The following is a 22,571-nucleotide window of genomic DNA, read 5'->3' on the forward strand; positions in this document are numbered from 1 at the left end:
ACTGAGTATACAAAACATGAAGAACACCTGCTTTTTCCATGACAGACTGACCAGGTGAAAGCTATGATCCTTTATGGAGTTTCTCTTCAATCAGTGTAGGAGACAGGTGAGACGTGGGTTGTGTGTGTGCCATTGAGGGTGAATGGACAAGACTAAAGATTTGTGCCTTTGAATGGCGTAGTAGGTGCCAGGCACACCAGCTTGTGTGTCAAGAAGTGCAACGCTGCTGGGTTGTTCATGCTCAACAGTTTCCTGTGTGTATCAATAATGGTCCACCAGCCAAAGGACATCCAGCCACTTGACACAACTGTGGGAATCATTGGAGTCCACATGGGCCAGTAGCCTTGTGGAGTCCATGCCCCAAAGAATTGAGGCTGTTCTGAGGGTGAAAGGGAGGGGGCAACTCAATATTAGGAAGGTGTTCTTAATGTTTGGAATACTCAGGGTATAAACCATCTACTGAGGAGTTGGCAGTTTCAACAGAGTTGTGTTCATCAGGGCACACAATGGATTTTAAAAAACAACACAAACGCTTATTAACACTTCCAGGAAGTTGTCCTCCCTGTTTGTGTTTTCTTCCATTTGGTGCATAATGAATACAACTTGGATATAAAGAACTTAAATTATTACATTCTAGAAACCAATTCTATGAATTTCTTTATCACAACACATGAATCACCTATTTTCACAAGTTACAGAACTACTCATTACTTTTGTGAACATTAAATCCTTCGCTGTTTTGGAGGAACTGCAGTTGTCTGGGGTCCTGATACAAACGCACGTCTTTAAGATCTCCCACAAATCCTTTGGTAAACAGCCCAGACGTCACTGTTGAGATGTTCCTGTGCAACTCGAACCCTCCCAAGTACAACAGACCCCCGTAATTCATGGCAACGTAACGCTCGAAGGGGTCCACGTCTTCGAAAAGGACCCTCTCGTCACCCAGGAACACCTGAATAAGGGTACTGTTCAGAGAGATCGATAAATAATGCCATTTGTTGCAACACAACGTGACGTTTCTGAAAGTGAGCGGGAGGGAGAGCCTCTCTCCGAGGTTGACTGCGATTTTGAGGTGGCCCGCCTGAAGCCCGACAGCAAGGTAATCGTCGTCATCGTGCTCCGCTCTTCCCATCCACAGAATCAACCCTTCGTTCCCGCTGGCTGTAAAGTTAAACGAAACCTGCGTGTACCTCAGATTCCGTGTGTTGAATTTAGGATCCCTGTATTTCAGATATGATTTCCCAACGAACTTCAGAGTGGTCATGGATAGGCCGACCTGCTTATCGCAGTACCTCCCCTCCCACCCGAGAGGACAGAAACAGTCGTATGAGCCAGTCACAAGATCAGAGAAACACAATGACTCATGTTGACACAGGTTATTGACACAATACACCGACTGGTTACACACAGGACCCGTCCACCGAGGAGGGCAGGTGCACATAAACGAGTCCGAATCGGCGCCGCTCAACGCAGTACAGCGGCCGCCGTTCTGGCACACCTTGTACCCGCACGCAGTCCCGTCCCAGTCGCCCACATTGGCCCCTCCCAGGGCCCCTGTCGCCGTCAGGTCAAAGTCATGTCCGTTTAAGACGAGCTCTCTCACGCCTCCGGTAAAACCCACAGGCTCGTTCTCCACGGAAAACGTAGAGATGAAGCTCAAGTCAGAGACCCCGCCGACGAAGAGGTCCGTGGCCACGTCCAGAGTGGACATCCCTCCCTCTGTGTCGTTCTGCTTCACCTCCAGCCCGTCCAGAACCAGGTACCCCTGGTGGCCTGTCCTGCCTGCCCTCACCTGGAATGATAACATCAAACCTTTACAGATAATATTATTTGCGTGTGTTTTCTAATTATTTATCCAGATCCTGTAAATATCTGATGTGTTTTCAGCACAAACACAGCTGTAATGTTCCTGCCTGTTCTGTACAGGTGTAAGAACATTATGGGGCAGGAGGAGATGGCTGCCGTTATACGGCCACCTAACCAATTGTGCTATTGTGTGTCTTTTTCGCTTACAACTGCGTTGTTGGTTAAGGGCTTGTAAGTGGGGCGGCATGTAGCCTAGTGGTTAGAGCGTTGGACTAGTAACCGTAAGGTTGCAAGTTCAAACCCAAGGTACAAATCTGTCGTTCTGCCCACTGTTCCTAGGCCGTCATTGAAAATAAGAATTTGTTCTTAACTAGTTTAAATAAAGGTAAAATATATATATTTTTTGACATTTCAATGTAAGATCCTACACCTGTTGTATTTGGCGCATGTGACAAATAAAATGTGATTTGATTTGACATGGTACCGTGTGCCAGGTCCCTCCGCTGGTGTCCACTCTGTTAGTGGACTGTAACACGTTGGTTCCAGAACCCAGGTTGTAACGCAGCTGGACCAACCCCGATGTCAGGGACACACAGAAGAAGTCTCCTGTGGATGACATGGCCAGAGAGGAACAGAGGGATACGATGGTCATTAATGTTGTTGTCATTCTGAATGTATTTATATTATTAGCACGTTTCTATAAACCACAAATGACATGAAAACAGAGCAGAGATAGAATGGTTGTGTTTGTTCCTACCGGCCCGGGCACTGAGGTGCTGTGCTGTGTAGAAGACGATGCCCTCTGGTGACAGAGTCTGGAACTGCAGCCTGAGGTCTGTCCTGTGTCTGATGCTGACTGGAGGGAAAGACATCCAGGATGACTGGTTACCGCTGAAGAACGGGTCACTGATGGCCATGGCTGAAACAAACAAGAATGGGAGAAATTGAAACCTCATTAAAAAATGTATTAAATCATTTTAGAATATTTTTTCTTGTTTATTTGGTTCTGAAATTACTTTTGTTACAAGAACAGAATACAAAAAAATGGCTAATGTATCAAACATTATAAATGTTACTATGACGGTTTATCTTCATAACACCAAGAAGAACCAGAGTAAATGGAAAATCTGTAAGATTTGTTCAGAGTTGTAGTGTAATTCTTATTGCTTTATATGACAACAATGTTATTGGATTTATCTGTATATTCTCAAACTCCTGTTCTATCAGATTGAAGATGAGAACATGTTGTACACAGTAGGTCTACTAAAGTAATACATAGAGCCCTGTGTTTTGTATACAGTAGGTCTACTACAGTAATACATAGAGCCCTGTGTTTTGTATACAGTAGGTCTACTACAGTAATATATAGAGCCCTGTGTTTTGTATACAGTAATACATAGAGCCCTGTGTTTTGAATACAGTAGGTCTACTACAGTAATATATAGAGCCCTGTATTTTGTATACAGTAAGTCTACTACAGTAATACATAGAGCCCTGTGTGTTGTATACAGTAGGTCTACAGTAATACATAGAGCCCTTTGTGTTGTATACAGTAGGTCTACAGTAATACATAGAGCCCTGTGTTTTGTATACAGTAGGTCTACAGTAATACATAGAGCCCTGTGTTTTGTATACAGTAGGTCTACAGTAATACATAGAGCCCTGTGTTTTGTATACAGTAGCTCTACTACAGTAATACATAGAGCCCTGTGTGTTGTATACAGTAGGTCTACTACAGTAATACATAGAGCCCTGTGTGTTGTATACAGTAGCTCTACTACAGTAATATATAGAGCCCTGTGTTTTGTATACAGTAGGTCTACTACAGTAATACATAGAGCCCTGTGTTTTGTATACAGTAAGTCTACTACAGTAATACATAGAGCCCTTTGTGTTGTATACAGTAGGTCTACAGTAATACATAGAGCCCTGTGTTTTGTATACAGTAGGTCTACAGTAATACATAGAGCCCTGTGTTTTGTATACAGTAATACATAGAGCCCTGTGTTTTGTATACAGTAGCTCTACTACAGTAATACATAGAGCCCTGTGTTTTGTATACAGTAGGTCTACTACAGTAATACATAGAGCCCTGTGTGTTGTATACAGTAGCTCTACTACAGTAATACATAGAGCCCTGTGTTTTGTATACAGTAGCTCTACTACAGTAATACATAGAGCCCTGTGTTTTGTATACAGTAGGTCTACTACAGTAATACATAGAGCCCTGTGTTTTGTATACAGTAGCTCTACTACAGTAATACATAGAGCCCTGTGTTTTGTATACAGTAGCTCTACTACAGTAATACATAGAGCCCTGTGTTTTGTATACAGTAGGTCTACTACAGTAATACATAGAGCCCTGTGTGTTGTATACAGTAGCTCTACTACAGTAATACATAGAGCCCTGTGTTTTGTATACAGTAGCTCTACTACAGTAATACATAGAGCCCTGTGTTTTGTATACAGTAGCTCTACTACAGTAATACATAGAGCCCTGTGTGTTGCATAATAACATCATAAAACATAGCCAGGCTGTATCACTACCGGCCGTGATTGGGAGACCCATAGGGCGGCACACAATTGGCCCAGCCTCGTCGGGTTTGCTCTTAACTGACTTGCCTAGTTAAATAAAGGTTAAATAAAATGCGGTAAGCTTGGAGATAGTGGGACACACTGAGCCGTGACATTTATTTCCATCTCCTCTTTCTCTCACACAATGGCTTCTTTTTCTCTATACCTCTGTCCCTACTTTGCTGTCTGTCTGTCTGTTCTCCTCCCCCTCTGTCCCTCTCTCTGTCTCTCCTCCCCCCTCTATCCCTCTCTCTGGCTCTCCTCCCCCTCTCTCTGTCTCTCCTCCCCCCTCTATCCCTCTCTCTGTCTCTCCTCCCCCTCTATCCCTCTCTCTGTCTCTCCTCCCCCTCTATCCCTCTCTCTGTCTCTCTTCCCCTCCCCCTCTGCCCCTCTCTCTGTCTCTCCTCCCCCTCTATCCCTCTCTCTGTCTCTCCTCCCCCTCTATCCCTCTTTCTGTCTCTCCTCCCCCTCTATCCCTCTCTCTGTCTCTCCTCCCCCTCTATCCCTCTCTCTGTCTCTCCTCCCCCTCTATCCCTCTCTCTGTCTCTCCTCCCCCTCTCTCTGTCTCTCCTCCCCCTCTATCCCTCTCTCTGTCTCTCCTCCCCTCTATCCCTCTCTCTGTCTCTCCTCTCTCTGTATCTCCTCCCCCTTCTGTCCCTCCTCCCTCCTCTATCCCTCTCTCTGTCCCTCCTCAGATCCCTCTCTCTGTCTCTCCTCCCCCCTCTGTCTCTCCTCCCCCTCTATCCCTCTCACTGTCTCTCTTCCCTCCTCTATCCCTCTCTCTGTCTCTCCTCCCTCCTCTATCCCTCTCTCTGTCTCTCCTCCCCTCTATCCCTCTCTCTGTCTCTCCTCTCTCTGTATCTCCTCCCCCTTCTGTCCCTCCTCCCTCCTCTATCCCTCTCTCTGTCCCTCCTCAGATCCCTCTCTCTGTCTCTCCTCCCCCCTCTGTCTCTCCTCCCCCTCTATCCCTCTCACTGTCTCTCTTCCCTCCTCTATCCCTCTCTCTGTCTCTCCTCCCTCCTCTATCCCTCTCTCTGTCTCTCTTCCCTCCTCAGATCCCTCTCTGTCTCTCCTCCCCCCCTCTATCCCCATCTCTTTCTCCTTAATCATATTGCTAACTCTAATGCCTAACCATAGACCAAAAAGCTAATTTTAGTTTTCATGTTCATTCAATTTTTACAATATAGACAATTCTGACTTTGCAGCCGGCCTATCTAGTGGAAATTGTTCAGTTCTGCCCCAGGACAAGACTCATGACAGTAAACATTCCTTCTGTTGGCCCTAATCCTTCAATATTTTCAGATCTACAATTTTTTAAAGCATTCTCACATCTGAGTTTTCTTGTTGTAGGTGCGCGGCAATAATGTAATTACTTATATTTGAAGATCTTCAATGTTTGTATATCTCTAAAGTCCAATCAAATTTGATTTGCCACATGCTTCGTAAACAACAGGTTTACAGTGAAATGCTAACGGGTCCTTCCCAGCAATACAGAGAGAAAGAAAATAGAGAAATAATAGAAAAATAATAACACAAGGAATAAATACACAATGAGTAACAATAACTTGTCTATTTACAGTACTGAGTAACAATAACTTGTCTATTTACAGTACTGAGTAATGATAACTTGTCTATTTACAGTACTGAGTAATGATAACTTGTCTATTTACAGTACTGAGTAACAATAACTTGTCTATTTACAGTACTGAGTAATGATAACTTGTCTATTTACAGTACTGAGTAACAATAACTTGTCTATTTACAGTACTGAGTAATGATAACTTGGTTATATACAAGTGGTACCAGTACTGAGTAACAATAACTTGTTTATTTACAAGTGGTACCAGTACTGAGTAACAATAACTTGTCTATTTACAAGTGGTACCGGTACTGAGTCATGATAACTTGGTTATATACAAGGGGTACCAGTACTGAGTAATGATAACTTGGCTATAAACATGGGGTACCAGTACTGAGTAATGATAACTTGGCTATAAACATGGGGTACGTCCGGGTACCAGTACCAAGTTCATGTGCAGGGGTAGATCGGTAACCGGTGACAAGGCAATAGGATAAAGTGACTAGGCAACAGGATAGATAATAAACGGCAGCGTACGTGATGAGTCAAAAGAATGTATGCACCATAGAGAAGCTGCATGAGACCCTTCAGATCTGGAAACATTGAAGGAGTAGGGCCAAGTGGAAGCGTTAGGGCCATGGGGAAGGAGTAGGGCCATGGGGAAGGGTTAGGGCCATGGGGAAGGGTTAGGGCCAAGGGGAAGGGTTAGGGCCATGGGGAAGGAGAAGGGCCATGGGGAAGGGTTAGGGCCAAGGGGAAGGAGTAGGGCCATGGGGAAGGAGTAGGGCCAAGGGGAAGGAGTAGGGCCATGGGGAAGGAGTAGGGCCATGGAGAAGGAGTAGGGCCATGGGGAAGGGTTAGGGCCATGGGGAAGGGTTAGGGCCAAGGGGAAGGGTTAGGGCCATGGGGAAGGAGTAGGACCATGGTGAAGGGATAGGGCCATGGAGAAGGAGTAGGGCCATGGGGAAGGGTTAGGGCCATGGGGAAGGAGTAGGGCCAAGGGGAAGGAGTAGGGCCATGGGGAAGGGTTAGGGCCATGGGGAAGGAGTAGGGCCATGGGGAAGGGTTAGGGCCATGGGGAAGGAGTAGGGCCATGGGGAAGGAGTAGGGCCATGGGGAAGGGTTAGGGTCATGGGGAAGGAGTAGAGCCATGGGGAAGGAGTAGGGCCATGGGGAAGGAGTAGGGCCATGGGGAAGGAGTAGGGCCATGGGGAAGGGTTAGGGCCATGGGGAAGGAGTAGGGCCATGGGGAAGGAGTAGGGCCATGGGGAAGGAGTAGGGCCATGGGGAAGGGTTAGGGCCATGGGGAAGGGTTAGGGCCAAGGGGAAGGGTTAGGGCCAAGGGGAAGGGTTAGGGCCATGGGGAAGGGTTAGGGCCAAGGGGAAGGGTTAGGGCCATGGGGAAGGAGTAGGGCCATGGGGAAGGAGTAGGGCCATGGGGAAGGAGTAGGGCCATGGGGAAGGAGTAGGGCCATGGGGAAGGGTTAGGGCCATGGGGAAGGGTTAGGGCCAAGGGGAAGGGTTAGGGCCAAGGGGAAGGGTTAGGGCCAAGGGGAAGGGTTAGGGCCAAGGGGAAGGAGTAGGGCCATGGGGAAGGAGTAGGGCCAAGGGGAAGGGTTAGGGCCAAGGGGAAGGAGTAGGGAGGGAATTGGTACCGGCTGTAAGAGACAGAGGGCTATAGCCACAGTAGGCTATTATGCAATGTCATTCTCTAATTGAACCTATTGGCCCAGCCAGTTCTAACAGGTCACAGGTCACAGTGTACTGAATATGGATTCATTTAAATGAGCTCACCCCAGAGCCCAATGTTCCTTGGCAATTTGTACCAGAGAGCTATACTGACTGACTGGATTTGATTGAAATCTCATTAATATAACCACTGATGCGCTGCTCTGACTGCCAGTCCGGGATATAACCACTGAAGCGCTACTCTGACTGCCAGTCTGGGAGCAGGACTGCAGCTATAGTATCTGATGGATTATCTGGTGGATTCATGTAAAAAATATACAGTACCTGTCAAAAGTTTGGACACACCTACCCATTCATGGGTTTTTCTTTATTAGTACTATTTTCTACATTGTAGAATAATAGTGAAGACATCAAACCTTTGAAATAACACATATGGAATCATGTAGTAACCAAAAAAGTGTTAAACAAATCAAAATATATTCAAAGTAGCCACCCTTTGCCTTAATGATAGCTTTGCACACTCTTGGCATTCTCAACCAGCTTCACGAGGAATGCTTTTTCAACAGTCTTGAAGGAGTTCCCACATATGCTGAGCACTTGTTGGCTGCTTTTCCTTCACTCTGTGGTCCAACTCTTCCCAAACCATCACAATTGGGTTGAGGTCGGGTGATTGTGGAGACCAGATCATCTGATGCAGCACTCCATCACTCTCCTTCTTGGTCAAATAGCCCTTACATAGCGTGGAGGGGTGTTGGGTCATTGTCCTGTGGAAAAACTAATGGTAGTTCCAAAGCGCAAACCAGATGGGATGGCGTATTGCTGCAGAATGCTGTGGCAGCCATGATGGTAAAGTGTGCCTTGAATTCTAAATAAATCACAGACAGCGTCAGCAGCAAAGCACCCCCACACCATAACACCACCTCCTCCATGCTTCACAGTAGGAACTCATCAGACCACTCGGCGGCCTCAAAAAAAAGGTCTCAAATGGAGGCTGCTATTAAACGTTTCCAGCGTTGCAGGAGCTGTGCTTGCTTTGTTCCGGGACAATGTGGACCGCGCTGACTTTCAATGTAGCAACTGCTTGCTTGCGGAGGACTATAGGAGCGAAGTAGCTACTCTTAGCAAGCAAGTAGCAAACCTACCGAAGCTACTGGGGAACCCACGCCCACCTACTTTTTATTTTTCTGCCGCTCTAGTCTGGTGGAAGTTTTGCCGCCGTGTCGGCTCTCCACAGCCGACTGGCCGGTGGTAGGCAGGGTTCCATCCCCGAAGTGGTCTCTTCTTCCTTGGAGAACGGAGCTGTTCTCGACCCAACCAACCAGCCATGGAGGTACGTCACTTGCCGTGGAAGTCGAAGAAGGCGTCCTCTGGCAACGGGGGTGAGCCCGGAACTGACACAGACCAAAAACAGCTTTGCCGCCCTGGATCCAGAGGTTCCGGAGCCTTCGTCCTCAGTGGCTTCCCAATCAAGATCGGATCCGGAGGTACCTGCATCTTCGTCCTCGGATCTGTCTCCCTTTCCGGTGGCTTCTACATCGGGTTCAGATCTTCGGAGCTCCCAGCCTCACCAAACTGTGAGGCTGCCTGAAAGACTGGCCCATTCAACATCACCAGCTGTCATCATAGGCAGCTCTATGGTGAGAAACATCTCGGTCCCCAAGGCAAAAGTACAGAACATAACAAGGGTGCTTTGACTGTTCTACCACAGATGCCGGGAGCTGACACTGTCGTAGTCCATGTGGGGTCAAACGACATCAGGAGGGGCTAGCTCGGAACATTTGAAAATTGATTTTAAAGAACTGATTTTAGCATTAAGAGACTCCAAAAATGACCAGTAATTTCAGGTCCAGTACCATCTTTGGGCCGCGGGTGTAAAAGATTCAGCAGATTGCTGACATTACACATCTGGCTAAAATACTACTGTAGCTCTGCTGGAGTCACTTTTATTGATAACTTTGACACCTTCTGGAAACAGAAGATACTCTACAGGAATGACGGAGTCCATCCAAATCATCTTGGCTCCTGGACTCTGTCCACGCAATTCAATACTGCGTCGGAACAATGACTGGTAAATGATCCAAGACCAGCTCAATTAATCCCTACCATTGTGACAATGAGTCGCCATAATGCTGAATGAAATGTACATGATTTTAGGGGCATTGGCAAACACAATGTAAGTCATTTAATTTATGTACCCCTAATTGCACCGAATACATCTGGTTATCCTACAGCTATTGTAAGCAGTAGTCATGAGCATATAAACCAGAGTTACACTGTTAGCACTGAGGTGGTGTGCAATAGTAGGAAGACCACTTTATGCAGCTCACTCTGCACTATCAACTAACTATCAAGCCCACTTTACTGTCTCAAATAGCCAACCAATCAGCCTGTTACCAGCCCTTAGTAAACTTCAGGAAAAAATGGTGTTTGACCAGATACAATGCTATTTCACAGGAAACAAATTGACAACAGAATTTCAGCATGGTTGTACGGAAGGACACTCAACAAGCACAGCACTTAGACAAATTACTGATGATTGGCTGAGATAAATTTATGATAAAATGTTTGTGGGGGCTGTCTTGTTAGACTTCAGTGCAGCTTTGACATTATCGATCATAGTCTGCTGCTGGAAAAACGTATGTGTTATGGCTTTACATCCCCTGCTATAATGTGGATAAAGAGTTACTTGTCTCACAGAACACAGAGGGTGTTCTTTAACTTCTTCGATATAGGGGGCGCTCTTTTAATTTTTGGATGAAAAACGTTCCCGTTTTAAACAAGATATTTTGTCACGAAAAGATGCTCGACTATGCATATAATTGACAGCTTTGGAAAGAAAACACTCTGACGTTTCCAAAACTGCAAAGATATTGTCTGTGAGTGCCACAGAACTGATGTTACAGGCGAAACCCAGATAAAAGTCCAACCAGGAAGTGCCCCATTTTTTGAAAGCCCTGCATGCCAATGACTCCTTATATGGCTGTGGAGGAGCTAGGAGTCAGCTTACGTTTTCCACGTTTTCCCCAAGGTGTCTGCAGCATTGTGACGTATTTGTAGGCATATCATTGGAATTTTGACCATAAGAGACTACATCTACCAGGTGGTCGCTTGGTGTCCTCCGTCGCAATTATTGCGTAATCTCCAGCTGCAGTATTTTTCCGTTTGCCTTTGATGAGAAACCAACTGCCAGGAATGATTTTTCATCTAATAGAATTGTGAAAAACACCTTGAGGATTGATTCTAAACAACGTTTGCCATGTTTCTGTCGATATTATGGAGCTAATTTGGAAAAAAGTTGTGCGTTGTGTTGACTGCATTTTCGTTTTTTTTCTTAGCCAAACGTGATGAACAAAACGGAGCTATTTCTCTTACACAAATAATCTTTTGGGAAAAAATGAACATTTTCTACCTAACTGAGAGTCTCGTCATTGAAAACATCCGAAGTTCTTCAAAGGTAAATTATTTTATTTGAATGCTTTTCTTGTTTTTGTGAAAATGTTGCCTGCTGAATGCTAGGCTTAATGCTATGCTAGGCTATCAATACTCTTACACAAATGCTTGTGTAGCTTTGGTTAAAGCATATTTTTAAAATCTGAGATGACAGTGTTGTTAACAAAAGGCTAAGCTTGTGTTTCAATATATTTATTTAATTTCATTAGCGATTTTCATGAATAGGAAACGTTGCGTTATGGTAATGAGCTTGAGGCTATGATTACGCTCCCGGATACGGGATTGCTCGACGCTAGAGGTTAATGGAAGTCTCTCAAATATAATCCAGCTAGAATCAGGAATTCCCCAGGGTAGCTGTTTAGGCCCCTTGCTTTTAAAAAGTTTTACTAACGACATGCCACTGACTGAGTGAAGCCAGAGTGTCTATGTATGTGGATGACTCAACACTAGACACGTCAGCTACTAGACTGACTGAAATGACAGCAACACTCAACAAAGAGCTGTAGTTAGTTTCAGAGTGGGTGGCAAGGAATAAGTTAGCCCTAAATATTTCTGAAACTAAAAGCATTGTATTTGGAACAAAACACTCACTAAACCCTAAACTTTAAATCTTGAAATAAATAATGTGGAAATTGAGCAAGTTGAGATGACTAAACTGCTTGGAATAACACTAGATTGTAAATTGTCATGGTCAAAACATATTGATGCAGTAGTAGCTAAGATCTGTCTATAATAAATTGATGCTCTGCCTTCTTGACAACACTATAAACAAGGCAGGTCCTACAGGCCCTAGTTTTGTCTCATAACAGGGCAGCACGGCTGGCCCTTGGATGTACACAGAGAGCTAATATTAATAATATGCATGTCAATCTCTCCTGGCTGAAAGTAGAGGAGAGCTTGACTTCATCACTACTTTTATTTATGAGCGGTATTGACATGTTGAATGCACCGAGTTGTCTGTCTAAACTACTGGCACACAGGTCGGACACCCATACATACCCCACAAGACATGCCACAAGAGGTTTATTCACAGTCCCCAAGTCCAGAACAGACTATGGGAGGCACACAGTACTACATAGAGCCATGACTACATGGAACTCTATTCCACATCAAGAAACTGACGCAAGCAGTAAAATTAGATAAAAAAAAACAGATAAAAAACAACTTATGGAACAGAGGGGACTGTGAAGCAACATAAACATTGGCACATTATCTACCAAGAGAATGATTATAATCACAGCAGCATATATCCCCCCCAAGCAGACACATCGATGGCCCTGAACGAACTTCAGTTGACTCTATGTAAACTGGAAACCACATATCCTGAGGATATATTTATTGTAACTGGGGATTTTAAAAAGGTTAATCTGAAAACAAGGCTCCCTATATTCTATCAGCATATCGATTGCGCAACCAGGGCTGGCAAAACCCTAGATCATTGCTATTCTAACTTCCACGACGCATATAAGGCCCTCCCCCGCCCTCCTTTCGGAAAAGCTGACCACGACTCCATTTGGTTGCTTCCAGCCTATAGACAGAAACTAAAACAGGAAGCTCCTGCGCTCAGGTCTGTTCAACGCTGGTCTGACCAATCTGATTCCAAGCTTCAAGATTGCTTCGAACACGTGGATTGGGATATGTTCCACATTACGTCAAACAACAGCATTGATGAATACGCTGATTCGGTGAGCGGGTTTATTAGCAAGTGCATTGGGGATGTCGTACCCACAGCGTCTATTAAAACATTCCCAAACCAGAAACCGTGGAATGATGGCAGCATTCGCGCAAAACTGAAAGCACTGCTTTTAATCAGGGCAAGGTGACCGGAAACATGACCGAATACAAACAGTGTAGCTATTCCCTCCGCAAGGCAATCAAACAAACTAAGCGTCAGTATAGAGACAAAGTATAGTCGCAATTCAACGGCTCAGATACGACAGTCAATCACGGACGATAAAAGGAAAACCAGCCCCGTCGCGGACCAGGATGTCTTGCTCCCGGACAGGCTAAAACAACTTCTTTGCTCGCTTTGAGGACAATGCAGTGCCACTGACACGGTCCGCTACCAAAACCTGCGGGCTCTCCTTCACTGCAGCCGACGTGAGCAAAACATTTTAACGTGTCAACCCTCGCAAGGCTGCAGGCCCAGATGGCATCCCCAGCCGCGTTTTCAGAGCATGCGCAGACCAGCTGGCTGGTGTGTTAAGGACATATTGAATCAATCCTTATCCCAGTCTGCTGTCCCCACATGCTTCAAGAGGGCCACCCTTGTTCCTGTTCACAAGAAAGCTAAGGTAACTGAGCTAAACGACTACCACCCCGTAGCACTCACTTCCGTAATCATGAAGTGCTTGAGAGACTAGTTAAGGACCATATCACCTCCACCCTACCTGACACCCTAGACCCACTCCAGTTTGCTTACCGCCCCAATAGGTCCACAGACGACGCAATCGCAATCACACTGCCCTAACCCATCTGGACAAGAGGAATACCTATGTGAGATTGCTGTTCATCGACTACAGCTCAGCATTTAACACCATAGTACCTTCCAATCTCGTCATCAAGCTCGAGACCCTGGGTCTCGATTCCGCCCTGTGCAACTGGGTCCTGGACTTCCTGACGGGTCGCCCCCAGGTGGTGAGGGAAGGTAACAACATCTCCACCCCGCTGATCCTCAACACTGGGGCCCCACAAGAGTGTGTTCTCAGCCCTCTCCTGTACTCCCTGTTCACCCACGACTGCGTGGCCATGCACGCCTCCAACTCAATCATCAAGTTTGCAGAAACACTACAGTGGTAGGCTTGATTACCAACAACGACGAGACGGCCTACAGGGAGGAGGTGAGGGCCCTTGGAGTGTGGTGTCAGGAAGATAACCTCACACTCAACGTCAACAAAACAAAGGAGATGATCGTGGACTTCAAGAAACAGCAGAGGGAGCACACCCCTACCACATCGACGGGACAGTAGTGGAGAGGGTAGACATTTTTAAGTTCCTCGGCGTACACATCACAGACAAACTGAAATGGTCCAACCACACAGACAGCGTGGTGAAGAAAGCACAACAGCGCCTCTTCAACCTCAAGAGGCTGAAGAAATTCGGCTTGTCACCAAAAACACTCACAAACTTTTACAGATGCACAATCGAGAGCATCCTGTCGGGCTGTATCACCGCCTGGTACGGCAACTGCTCCGCCCATAACCGTAAGGCTCCCAGAGGGTAGTGAGTTCTGCACAACGCATCACCAGGGGCAAACTACCTGCCCTCCAGGACATCTACACCACCCAATGTCACAGGAAGGCCAAAAAGATCATCAAGGACAACAACCACCCGAGCCACTGCCTGTTCACCCCGTTATAATCAAGGCGAGGTCAGTACAGGTGCATCAAAGCAGGGACCGAGAGATTGAAAAACAGCTTCTATCTCAAGGCCATCAGACTGTTAAACAGCCATCACTAACATTGAGTGGCTGCTGCCAACATACTGACTCAACTCCAACCACATTAATAATGGAAAAATCTATATAATAAATGTATCACTAGCCACTTTAAACAATGCACTTCTATATGTTTACATACCCTACATTACTCATCTCATATGTATATACTGTACTCTATACAATCTACTGCATCTTGCCATCTTGATGTAATGTATCACTAGCCACTTTAAACAATGCACTTCTATATGTTTACATACCCTACATTACTCATCTCATATGTATATACTGTACTCTATACCATCCACTGCATCTTGCCTATGCCGTTCGGCCATCACTCATTCATATATTCACATATTCTTATTCATTCCTTTACACTTGTGTGTATAAGGTAGTTGTTGTGAAATTGTTAGGTTAGATTACTCGTTGGATATTACTGCATTTTCGGAACTAGAAGCACAAGCATTTCGCTACACTCGCATTAACATCTGCTAACCATGTGTATGTGACAAATACAATTTGATTTGATTTGCATACACACACACGATAACATAATACACATGGATTTAGTACTGTAGATATGTCGTAGTGATGGAGTAGGGGCCTGAGGACACACAGTGTGTTGTGAAATCTGTGAATGTATAGTAATGTTTTTAAAATGGTATAAACTGCCTTAATTTTACTGGACCCCAGGAAGAGTAGCTGCTGCTTTGGCAACAGCTAACGGGGATCCATAATAAATACAAAATACACCATCACACCTCCTCCTCCATGCTTCATGGTGGGAACCACACAATGCGGAGATCATCTGCTCAGCTACTTGAAACCAAAAATCTGAAATTTGGACTCATCAGACCAAAGGACAGATTTCCACCGGTCTAATGTCCCTTGCTCGTGTTTCTTGGACTAAGCAAGTCTCTTCTTCTTATTGGTGTCCTTTAGTAGTGGTTTCTATGCAGCAATTCTACCACGAAGGCCTGATTCATGCGTCTGTTACTTGAACTCTGTGAAGCATTTATTTGGGCTGCAATTTCTGAGGCTGGTAACTCTTATGAAGTTATCCTCTGCAGCAGAGGTAACTCTGGGTATTCCTTTCCTGTGGCGGTCCTCATGAGAGGCAGTTTCATCATAGCGCTTGATGGTTTTTGTGACTGCACTTGAAGAAACTTTCAAAGTTCTTAAAATGTTCCAGATTGACTGACCTTCATATCTTAAAGTAATGATGCGTCATTTCTCTTTGCTTATTTGAGCTGTTCTTGACATAATATGGACTTGGTCTTTTACCAAATAGGGCTATCTTCTGTATACCACCTCTACCTTGTCACAACACAGCTGATTGTCTCAAACACATTAAGAAGGAAATAAATTCCACGAATGAACTTTTAACAAGGCACACCTGTTAATTGAAATGCATTCCAGGTGACTACCTCATGAAGCTGGTTGAGAGAATTACAAGAATGTGCAAAGTCATCAAGGAAAAGGGTGGCTACTTTGAATAATCTAAAATTGAAAATATATTTAGATTTGTTTAACACTTTTTTGGCAACTACATGATTCCATATGTGTTATTGCATCATTTTGATGTCTTCACTATTATTCTACAATGTAGAAAATAGTAAAAATAAAGAAAAAACATTGAATGATTAGGTGTGTCCAAACTTTTGACTGGTACGGTATCTATTTCCTAGTGTCACGCTATCAATAAAAGGGGAAAGAAAAATGGTTATATGAGAGGGACTGAGATCTATTCATTTGATGTAATTACATTTTAAAACCCTGGAAATGGATACGATAGGATAATGGGGAAAAACGTATAACAACGTTTTGGTCTCAATAGACCTTCATCAGTGTTTTACGGAGAGTTTAACAGAAAGGTTAACAGAGAGGTTAACAGAGAGCTTAACGGAGAAGTTAACAGAAAGGTTAACGGAGAGTTTAACAGAGAGGTTAACAGAGAGATTAACGGAAAGATTGAGGGAGAGGTTAACAGAGGTTAATCGCTTTCTTTTTCTTCTTTTTTTGGAACAAACTGGTTGGGTTGGTTGGTTATTGTTTTGACCTAATACTATTTAGTTAGTGTTTGGTCAGTATTCTGACCTGATATTATTTGGTTAGTGTTTGGTCAGTATTCTGACCTAATATTATTTGGTTAGTGTTTGGTCAGTATTCTGACCTGATAGTATTTGGTTAGTGTTTGGTCAGTATTCTGACCTGATAGTATTTGGTTAGTGTTTGGTCAGTATTCTGACCTGATAGTATTTGGTTAGTGTTTGGTCGGTATTCTGACCTTGCTGACAGTGCAGTCCGCCGGTGCCCAAGGGGCAGAGGCAGGTGTATCCGCTAATATTAATAATATGCATGTCAATCTCTCCTGGCTGAAAGTAGAGGAGAGCTTGACTTCATCACTACTTTTATTTATGAGCGGTATTGACATGTTGAATGCACCGAGTTGTCTGTCTAAACTACTGGCACACAGGTCGGACACCCATACATACCCCACAAGACATGCCACAAGAGGTTTATTCACAGTCCCCAAGTCCAGAACAGACTATGGGAGGCACACAGTACTACATAGAGCCATGACTACATGGAACTCTATTCCACATCAAGAAACTGACGCAAGCAGTAAAATTAGATAAAAAAAAACAGATAAAAAACAACTTATGGAACAGAGGGGACTGTGAAGCAACATAAACATTGGCACATTATCTACCAAGAGAATGATTATAATCACAGCAGCATATATCCCCCCCAAGCAGACACATCGATGGCCCTGAACGAACTTCAGTTGACTCTATGTAAACTGGAAACCACATATCCTGAGGATATATTTATTGTAACTGGGGATTTTAAAAAGGTTAATCTGAAAACAAGGCTCCCTATATTCTATCAGCATATCGATTGCGCAACCAGGGCTGGCAAAACCCTAGATCATTGCTATTCTAACTTCCACGACGCATATAAGGCCCTCCCCCGCCCTCCTTTCGGAAAAGCTGACCACGACTCCATTTGGTTGCTTCCAGCCTATAGACAGAAACTAAAACAGGAAGCTCCTGCGCTCAGGTCTGTTCAACGCTGGTCTGACCAATCTGATTCCAAGCTTCAAGATTGCTTCGAACACGTGGATTGGGATATGTTCCACATTACGTCAAACAACAGCATTGATGAATACGCTGATTCGGTGAGCGGGTTTATTAGCAAGTGCATTGGGGATGTCGTACCCACAGCGTCTATTAAAACATTCCCAAACCAGAAACCGTGGAATGATGGCAGCATTCGCGCAAAACTGAAAGCACTGCTTTTAATCAGGGCAAGGTGACCGGAAACATGACCGAATACAAACAGTGTAGCTATTCCCTCCGCAAGGCAATCAAACAAACTAAGCGTCAGTATAGAGACAAAGTATAGTCGCAATTCAACGGCTCAGATACGACAGTCAATCACGGACGATAAAAGGAAAACCAGCCCCGTCGCGGACCAGGATGTCTTGCTCCCGGACAGGCTAAAACAACTTCTTTGCTCGCTTTGAGGACAATGCAGTGCCACTGACACGGTCCGCTACCAAAACCTGCGGGCTCTCCTTCACTGCAGCCGACGTGAGCAAAACATTTTAACGTGTCAACCCTCGCAAGGCTGCAGGCCCAGATGGCATCCCCAGCCGCGTTTTCAGAGCATGCGCAGACCAGCTGGCTGGTGTGTTAAGGACATATTGAATCAATCCTTATCCCAGTCTGCTGTCCCCACATGCTTCAAGAGGGCCACCCTTGTTCCTGTTCACAAGAAAGCTAAGGTAACTGAGCTAAACGACTACCACCCCGTAGCACTCACTTCCGTAATCATGAAGTGCTTTGAGAGACTAGTTAAGGACCATATCACCTCCACCCTACCTGACACCCTAGACCCACTCCAGTTTGCTTACCGCCCCAATAGGTCCACAGACGACGCAATCGCAATCACACTGCCCTAACCCATCTGGACAAGAGGAATACCTATGTGAGATTGCTGTTCATCGACTACAGCTCAGCATTTAACACCATAGTACCTTCCAATCTCGTCATCAAGCTCGAGACCCTGGGTCTCGATTCCGCCCTGTGCAACTGGGTCCTGGACTTCCTGACGGGTCGCCCCCAGGTGGTGAGGGAAGGTAACAACATCTCCACCCCGCTGATCCTCAACACTGGGGCCCCACAAGAGTGTGTTCTCAGCCCTCTCCTGTACTCCCTGTTCACCCACGACTGCGTGGCCATGCACGCCTCCAACTCAATCATCAAGTTTGCAGAAACACTACAGTGGTAGGCTTGATTACCAACAACGACGAGACGGCCTACAGGGAGGAGGTGAGGGCCCTTGGAGTGTGGTGTCAGGAAGATAACCTCACACTCAACGTCAACAAAACAAAGGAGATGATCGTGGACTTCAAGAAACAGCAGAGGGAGCACACCCCTACCACATCGACGGGACAGTAGTGGAGAGGGTAGACATTTTTAAGTTCCTCGGCGTACACATCACAGACAAACTGAAATGGTCCAACCACACAGACAGCGTGGTGAAGAAAGCACAACAGCGCCTCTTCAACCTCAAGAGGCTGAAGAAATTCGGCTTGTCACCAAAAACACTCACAAACTTTTACAGATGCACAATCGAGAGCATCCTGTCGGGCTGTATCACCGCCTGGTACGGCAACTGCTCCGCCCATAACCGTAAGGCTCCCAGAGGGTAGTGAGTTCTGCACAACGCATCACCAGGGGCAAACTACCTGCCCTCCAGGACATCTACACCACCCAATGTCACAGGAAGGCCAAAAAGATCATCAAGGACAACAACCACCCGAGCCACTGCCTGTTCACCCCGTTATAATCAAGGCGAGGTCAGTACAGGTGCATCAAAGCAGGGACCGAGAGATTGAAAAACAGCTTCTATCTCAAGGCCATCAGACTGTTAAACAGCCATCACTAACATTGAGTGGCTGCTGCCAACATACTGACTCAACTCCAACCACATTAATAATGGAAAAATCTATATAATAAATGTATCACTAGCCACTTTAAACAATGCACTTCTATATGTTTACATACCCTACATTACTCATCTCATATGTATATACTGTACTCTATACAATCTACTGCATCTTGCCATCTTGATGTAATGTATCACTAGCCACTTTAAACAATGCACTTCTATATGTTTACATACCCTACATTACTCATCTCATATGTATATACTGTACTCTATACCATCCACTGCATCTTGCCTATGCCGTTCGGCCATCACTCATTCATATATTCACATATTCTTATTCATTCCTTTACACTTGTGTGTATAAGGTAGTTGTTGTGAAATTGTTAGGTTAGATTACTCGTTGGATATTACTGCATTTTCGGAACTAGAAGCACAAGCATTTCGCTACACTCGCATTAACATCTGCTAACCATGTGTATGTGACAAATACAATTTGATTTGATTTGCATACACACACACGATAACATAATACACATGGATTTAGTACTGTAGATATGTCGTAGTGATGGAGTAGGGGCCTGAGGACACACAGTGTGTTGTGAAATCTGTGAATGTATAGTAATGTTTTTAAAATGGTATAAACTGCCTTAATTTTACTGGACCCCAGGAAGAGTAGCTGCTGCTTTGGCAACAGCTAACGGGGATCCATAATAAATACAAAATACACCATCACACCTCCTCCTCCATGCTTCATGGTGGGAACCACACAATGCGGAGATCATCTGCTCAGCTACTTGAAACCAAAAATCTGAAATTTGGACTCATCAGACCAAAGGACAGATTTCCACCGGTCTAATGTCCCTTGCTCGTGTTTCTTGGACTAAGCAAGTCTCTTCTTCTTATTGGTGTCCTTTAGTAGTGGTTTCTATGCAGCAATTCTACCACGAAGGCCTGATTCATGCGTCTGTTACTTGAACTCTGTGAAGCATTTATTTGGGCTGCAATTTCTGAGGCTGGTAACTCTTATGAAGTTATCCTCTGCAGCAGAGGTAACTCTGGGTATTCCTTTCCTGTGGCGGTCCTCATGAGAGGCAGTTTCATCATAGCGCTTGATGGTTTTTGTGACTGCACTTGAAGAAACTTTCAAAGTTCTTAAAATGTTCCAGATTGACTGACCTTCATATCTTAAAGTAATGATGCGTCATTTCTCTTTGCTTATTTGAGCTGTTCTTGACATAATATGGACTTGGTCTTTTACCAAATAGGGATATCTTCTGTATACCACCTCTACCTTGTCACAACACAGCTGATTGTCTCAAACACATTAAGAAGGAACTAAATTCCACGAATGAACTTTTAACAAGGCACACCTGTTAATTGAAATGCATTCCAGGTGACTACCTCATGAAGCTGGTTGAGAGAATTACAAGAATGTGCAAAGTCATCAAGGAAAAGGGTGGCTACTTTGAATAATCTAAAATTGAAAATATATTTAGATTTGTTTAACACTTTTTTGGCAACTACATGATTCCATATGTGTTATTGCATCGTTTTGATGTCTTCACTATTATTCTACAATGTAGAAAATAGTAAAAATAAAGAAAAACCCTTGAATGATTAGGTGTGTCCAAACTTTTGACTGGTACGGTATCTATTTCCTAGTGTCACGCTATCAATAAAAGGGGAAAGAAAAATGGTTATATGAGAGGGACTGAGATCTATTCATTTGATGTAATTACATTTTAAAACCCTGGAAATGGATACGATAGGATAATGGGGAAAAACGTATACCAACGTTTTGGTCTCAATAGACCTTCATCAGTGTTTTACGGAGAGTTTAACAGAAAGGTTAACAGAGAGGTTAACAGAGAGCTTAACGGAGGAGTTAACAGAAAGGTTAACGGAGAGTTTAACAGAGAGGTTAACGGAGAGATTAACGGAAAGATTGAGGGAGAGGTTAACAGAGGTCAATCGCTTTCTTTTTCTTCTTTTTTTGGAACAAACTGGTTGGGTTGGTTGGTTATTGTTTTGACCTAATACTATTTAGTTAGTGTTTGGTCAGTATTCTGACCTGATAGTATTTGGTTAGTGTTTGGTCAGTATTCTGACCTAATACTATTTGGTTAGTGTTTGGTCAGTATTCTGACCTGATAGTATTTGGTTAGTGTTTGGTCAGTATTCTGACCTAATACTATTTGGTTAGTGTTTGGTCAGTATTCTGACCTAATAGTATTTGGTTAGTGTTTGGTCAGTATTCTGACCTAATACTATTTGGTTAGTGTTTGGTCAGAATTCTGACCTGATAGTATTTGGTTAGTGTTTGGTCAGTATTCTGACCTAATAGTATTTGGTTAGTGTTTGGTCAGTATTCTGACCTAATAGTATTTGGTTAGTGTTTGGTCAGTATTCTGACCTAATAGTATTTGGTTAGTGTTTGGTCAGTATTCTGACCTAATAGTATTTGGTTAGTGTTTGGTCAGTATTCTGACCTAATAGTATTTGGTTAGTGTTTGGTCAGTATTCTGACCTAATATTATTTGGTTAGTGTTTGGTCAGTATTCTGACCTAATAGTATTTGGTTAGTGTTTGGTCAGTATTCTGACCTAATAGTATTTGGTTAGTGTTTGGTCAGTATTCTGACCTGATAGTATTTGGTTAGTGTTTGGTCAGTATTCTGACCTGATAGTATTTGGTTAGTGTTTGGTCAGTATTCTGACCTAATAGTATTTGGTTAGTGTTTGGTCAGTATTCTGACCTAATACTATTTGGTTAGTGTTTGGTCAGTATTCTGACCTGATAGTATTTGGTTAGTGTTTGGTCAGTATTCTGACATAATAGTATTTGGTTAGTGTTCTGACCTAATAGTATTTGGTTAGTGTTTGGTCAGTATTCTGACCTAATAGTATTTGGTTAGTGTTTGTTCAGTATTCTGACCTAATAGTATTTGGTTAGTGTTTGGTCAGTATTCTGACCTAATATTATTTGGTTAGTGTTTGGTCAGTATTCTGACCTGATAGTATTTGGTTAGTGTTTGGTTAGTATTCTGACGTAATAGTATTTGGTTAGTGTTTGGTCAGT

General features: G+C 44.1%; 1 protein-coding gene across 1 annotated transcript in view; it reads right to left on the bottom strand.

Annotated features, from left to right (window-relative positions):
* Positions 1-73: 73 nt before the first annotated feature.
* Positions 74-22,571, bottom strand: part of LOC110518258 (protein eyes shut homolog) — an 80,297-nt gene continuing 57,799 nt past the window's right edge. The window contains exons 9-11 of the mRNA XM_036990001.1: positions 2,564-2,725; positions 2,291-2,412; positions 74-1,792 (exon numbers count right to left, since the gene is read on the bottom strand). Of these exons, the coding sequence (XP_036845896.1) occupies positions 701-1,792; positions 2,291-2,412; positions 2,564-2,725 (1,376 nt within the window). The 3' untranslated portion in view covers positions 74-700. The remainder of the gene's footprint in view (positions 1,793-2,290; positions 2,413-2,563; positions 2,726-22,571) is intronic.

The sequence above is a fragment of the Oncorhynchus mykiss genome, chromosome 1 (assembly GCF_013265735.2).
Source record: "Oncorhynchus mykiss isolate Arlee chromosome 1, USDA_OmykA_1.1, whole genome shotgun sequence".
In the NCBI taxonomy this organism is placed as follows: domain Eukaryota; kingdom Metazoa; phylum Chordata; class Actinopteri; order Salmoniformes; family Salmonidae; genus Oncorhynchus; species Oncorhynchus mykiss.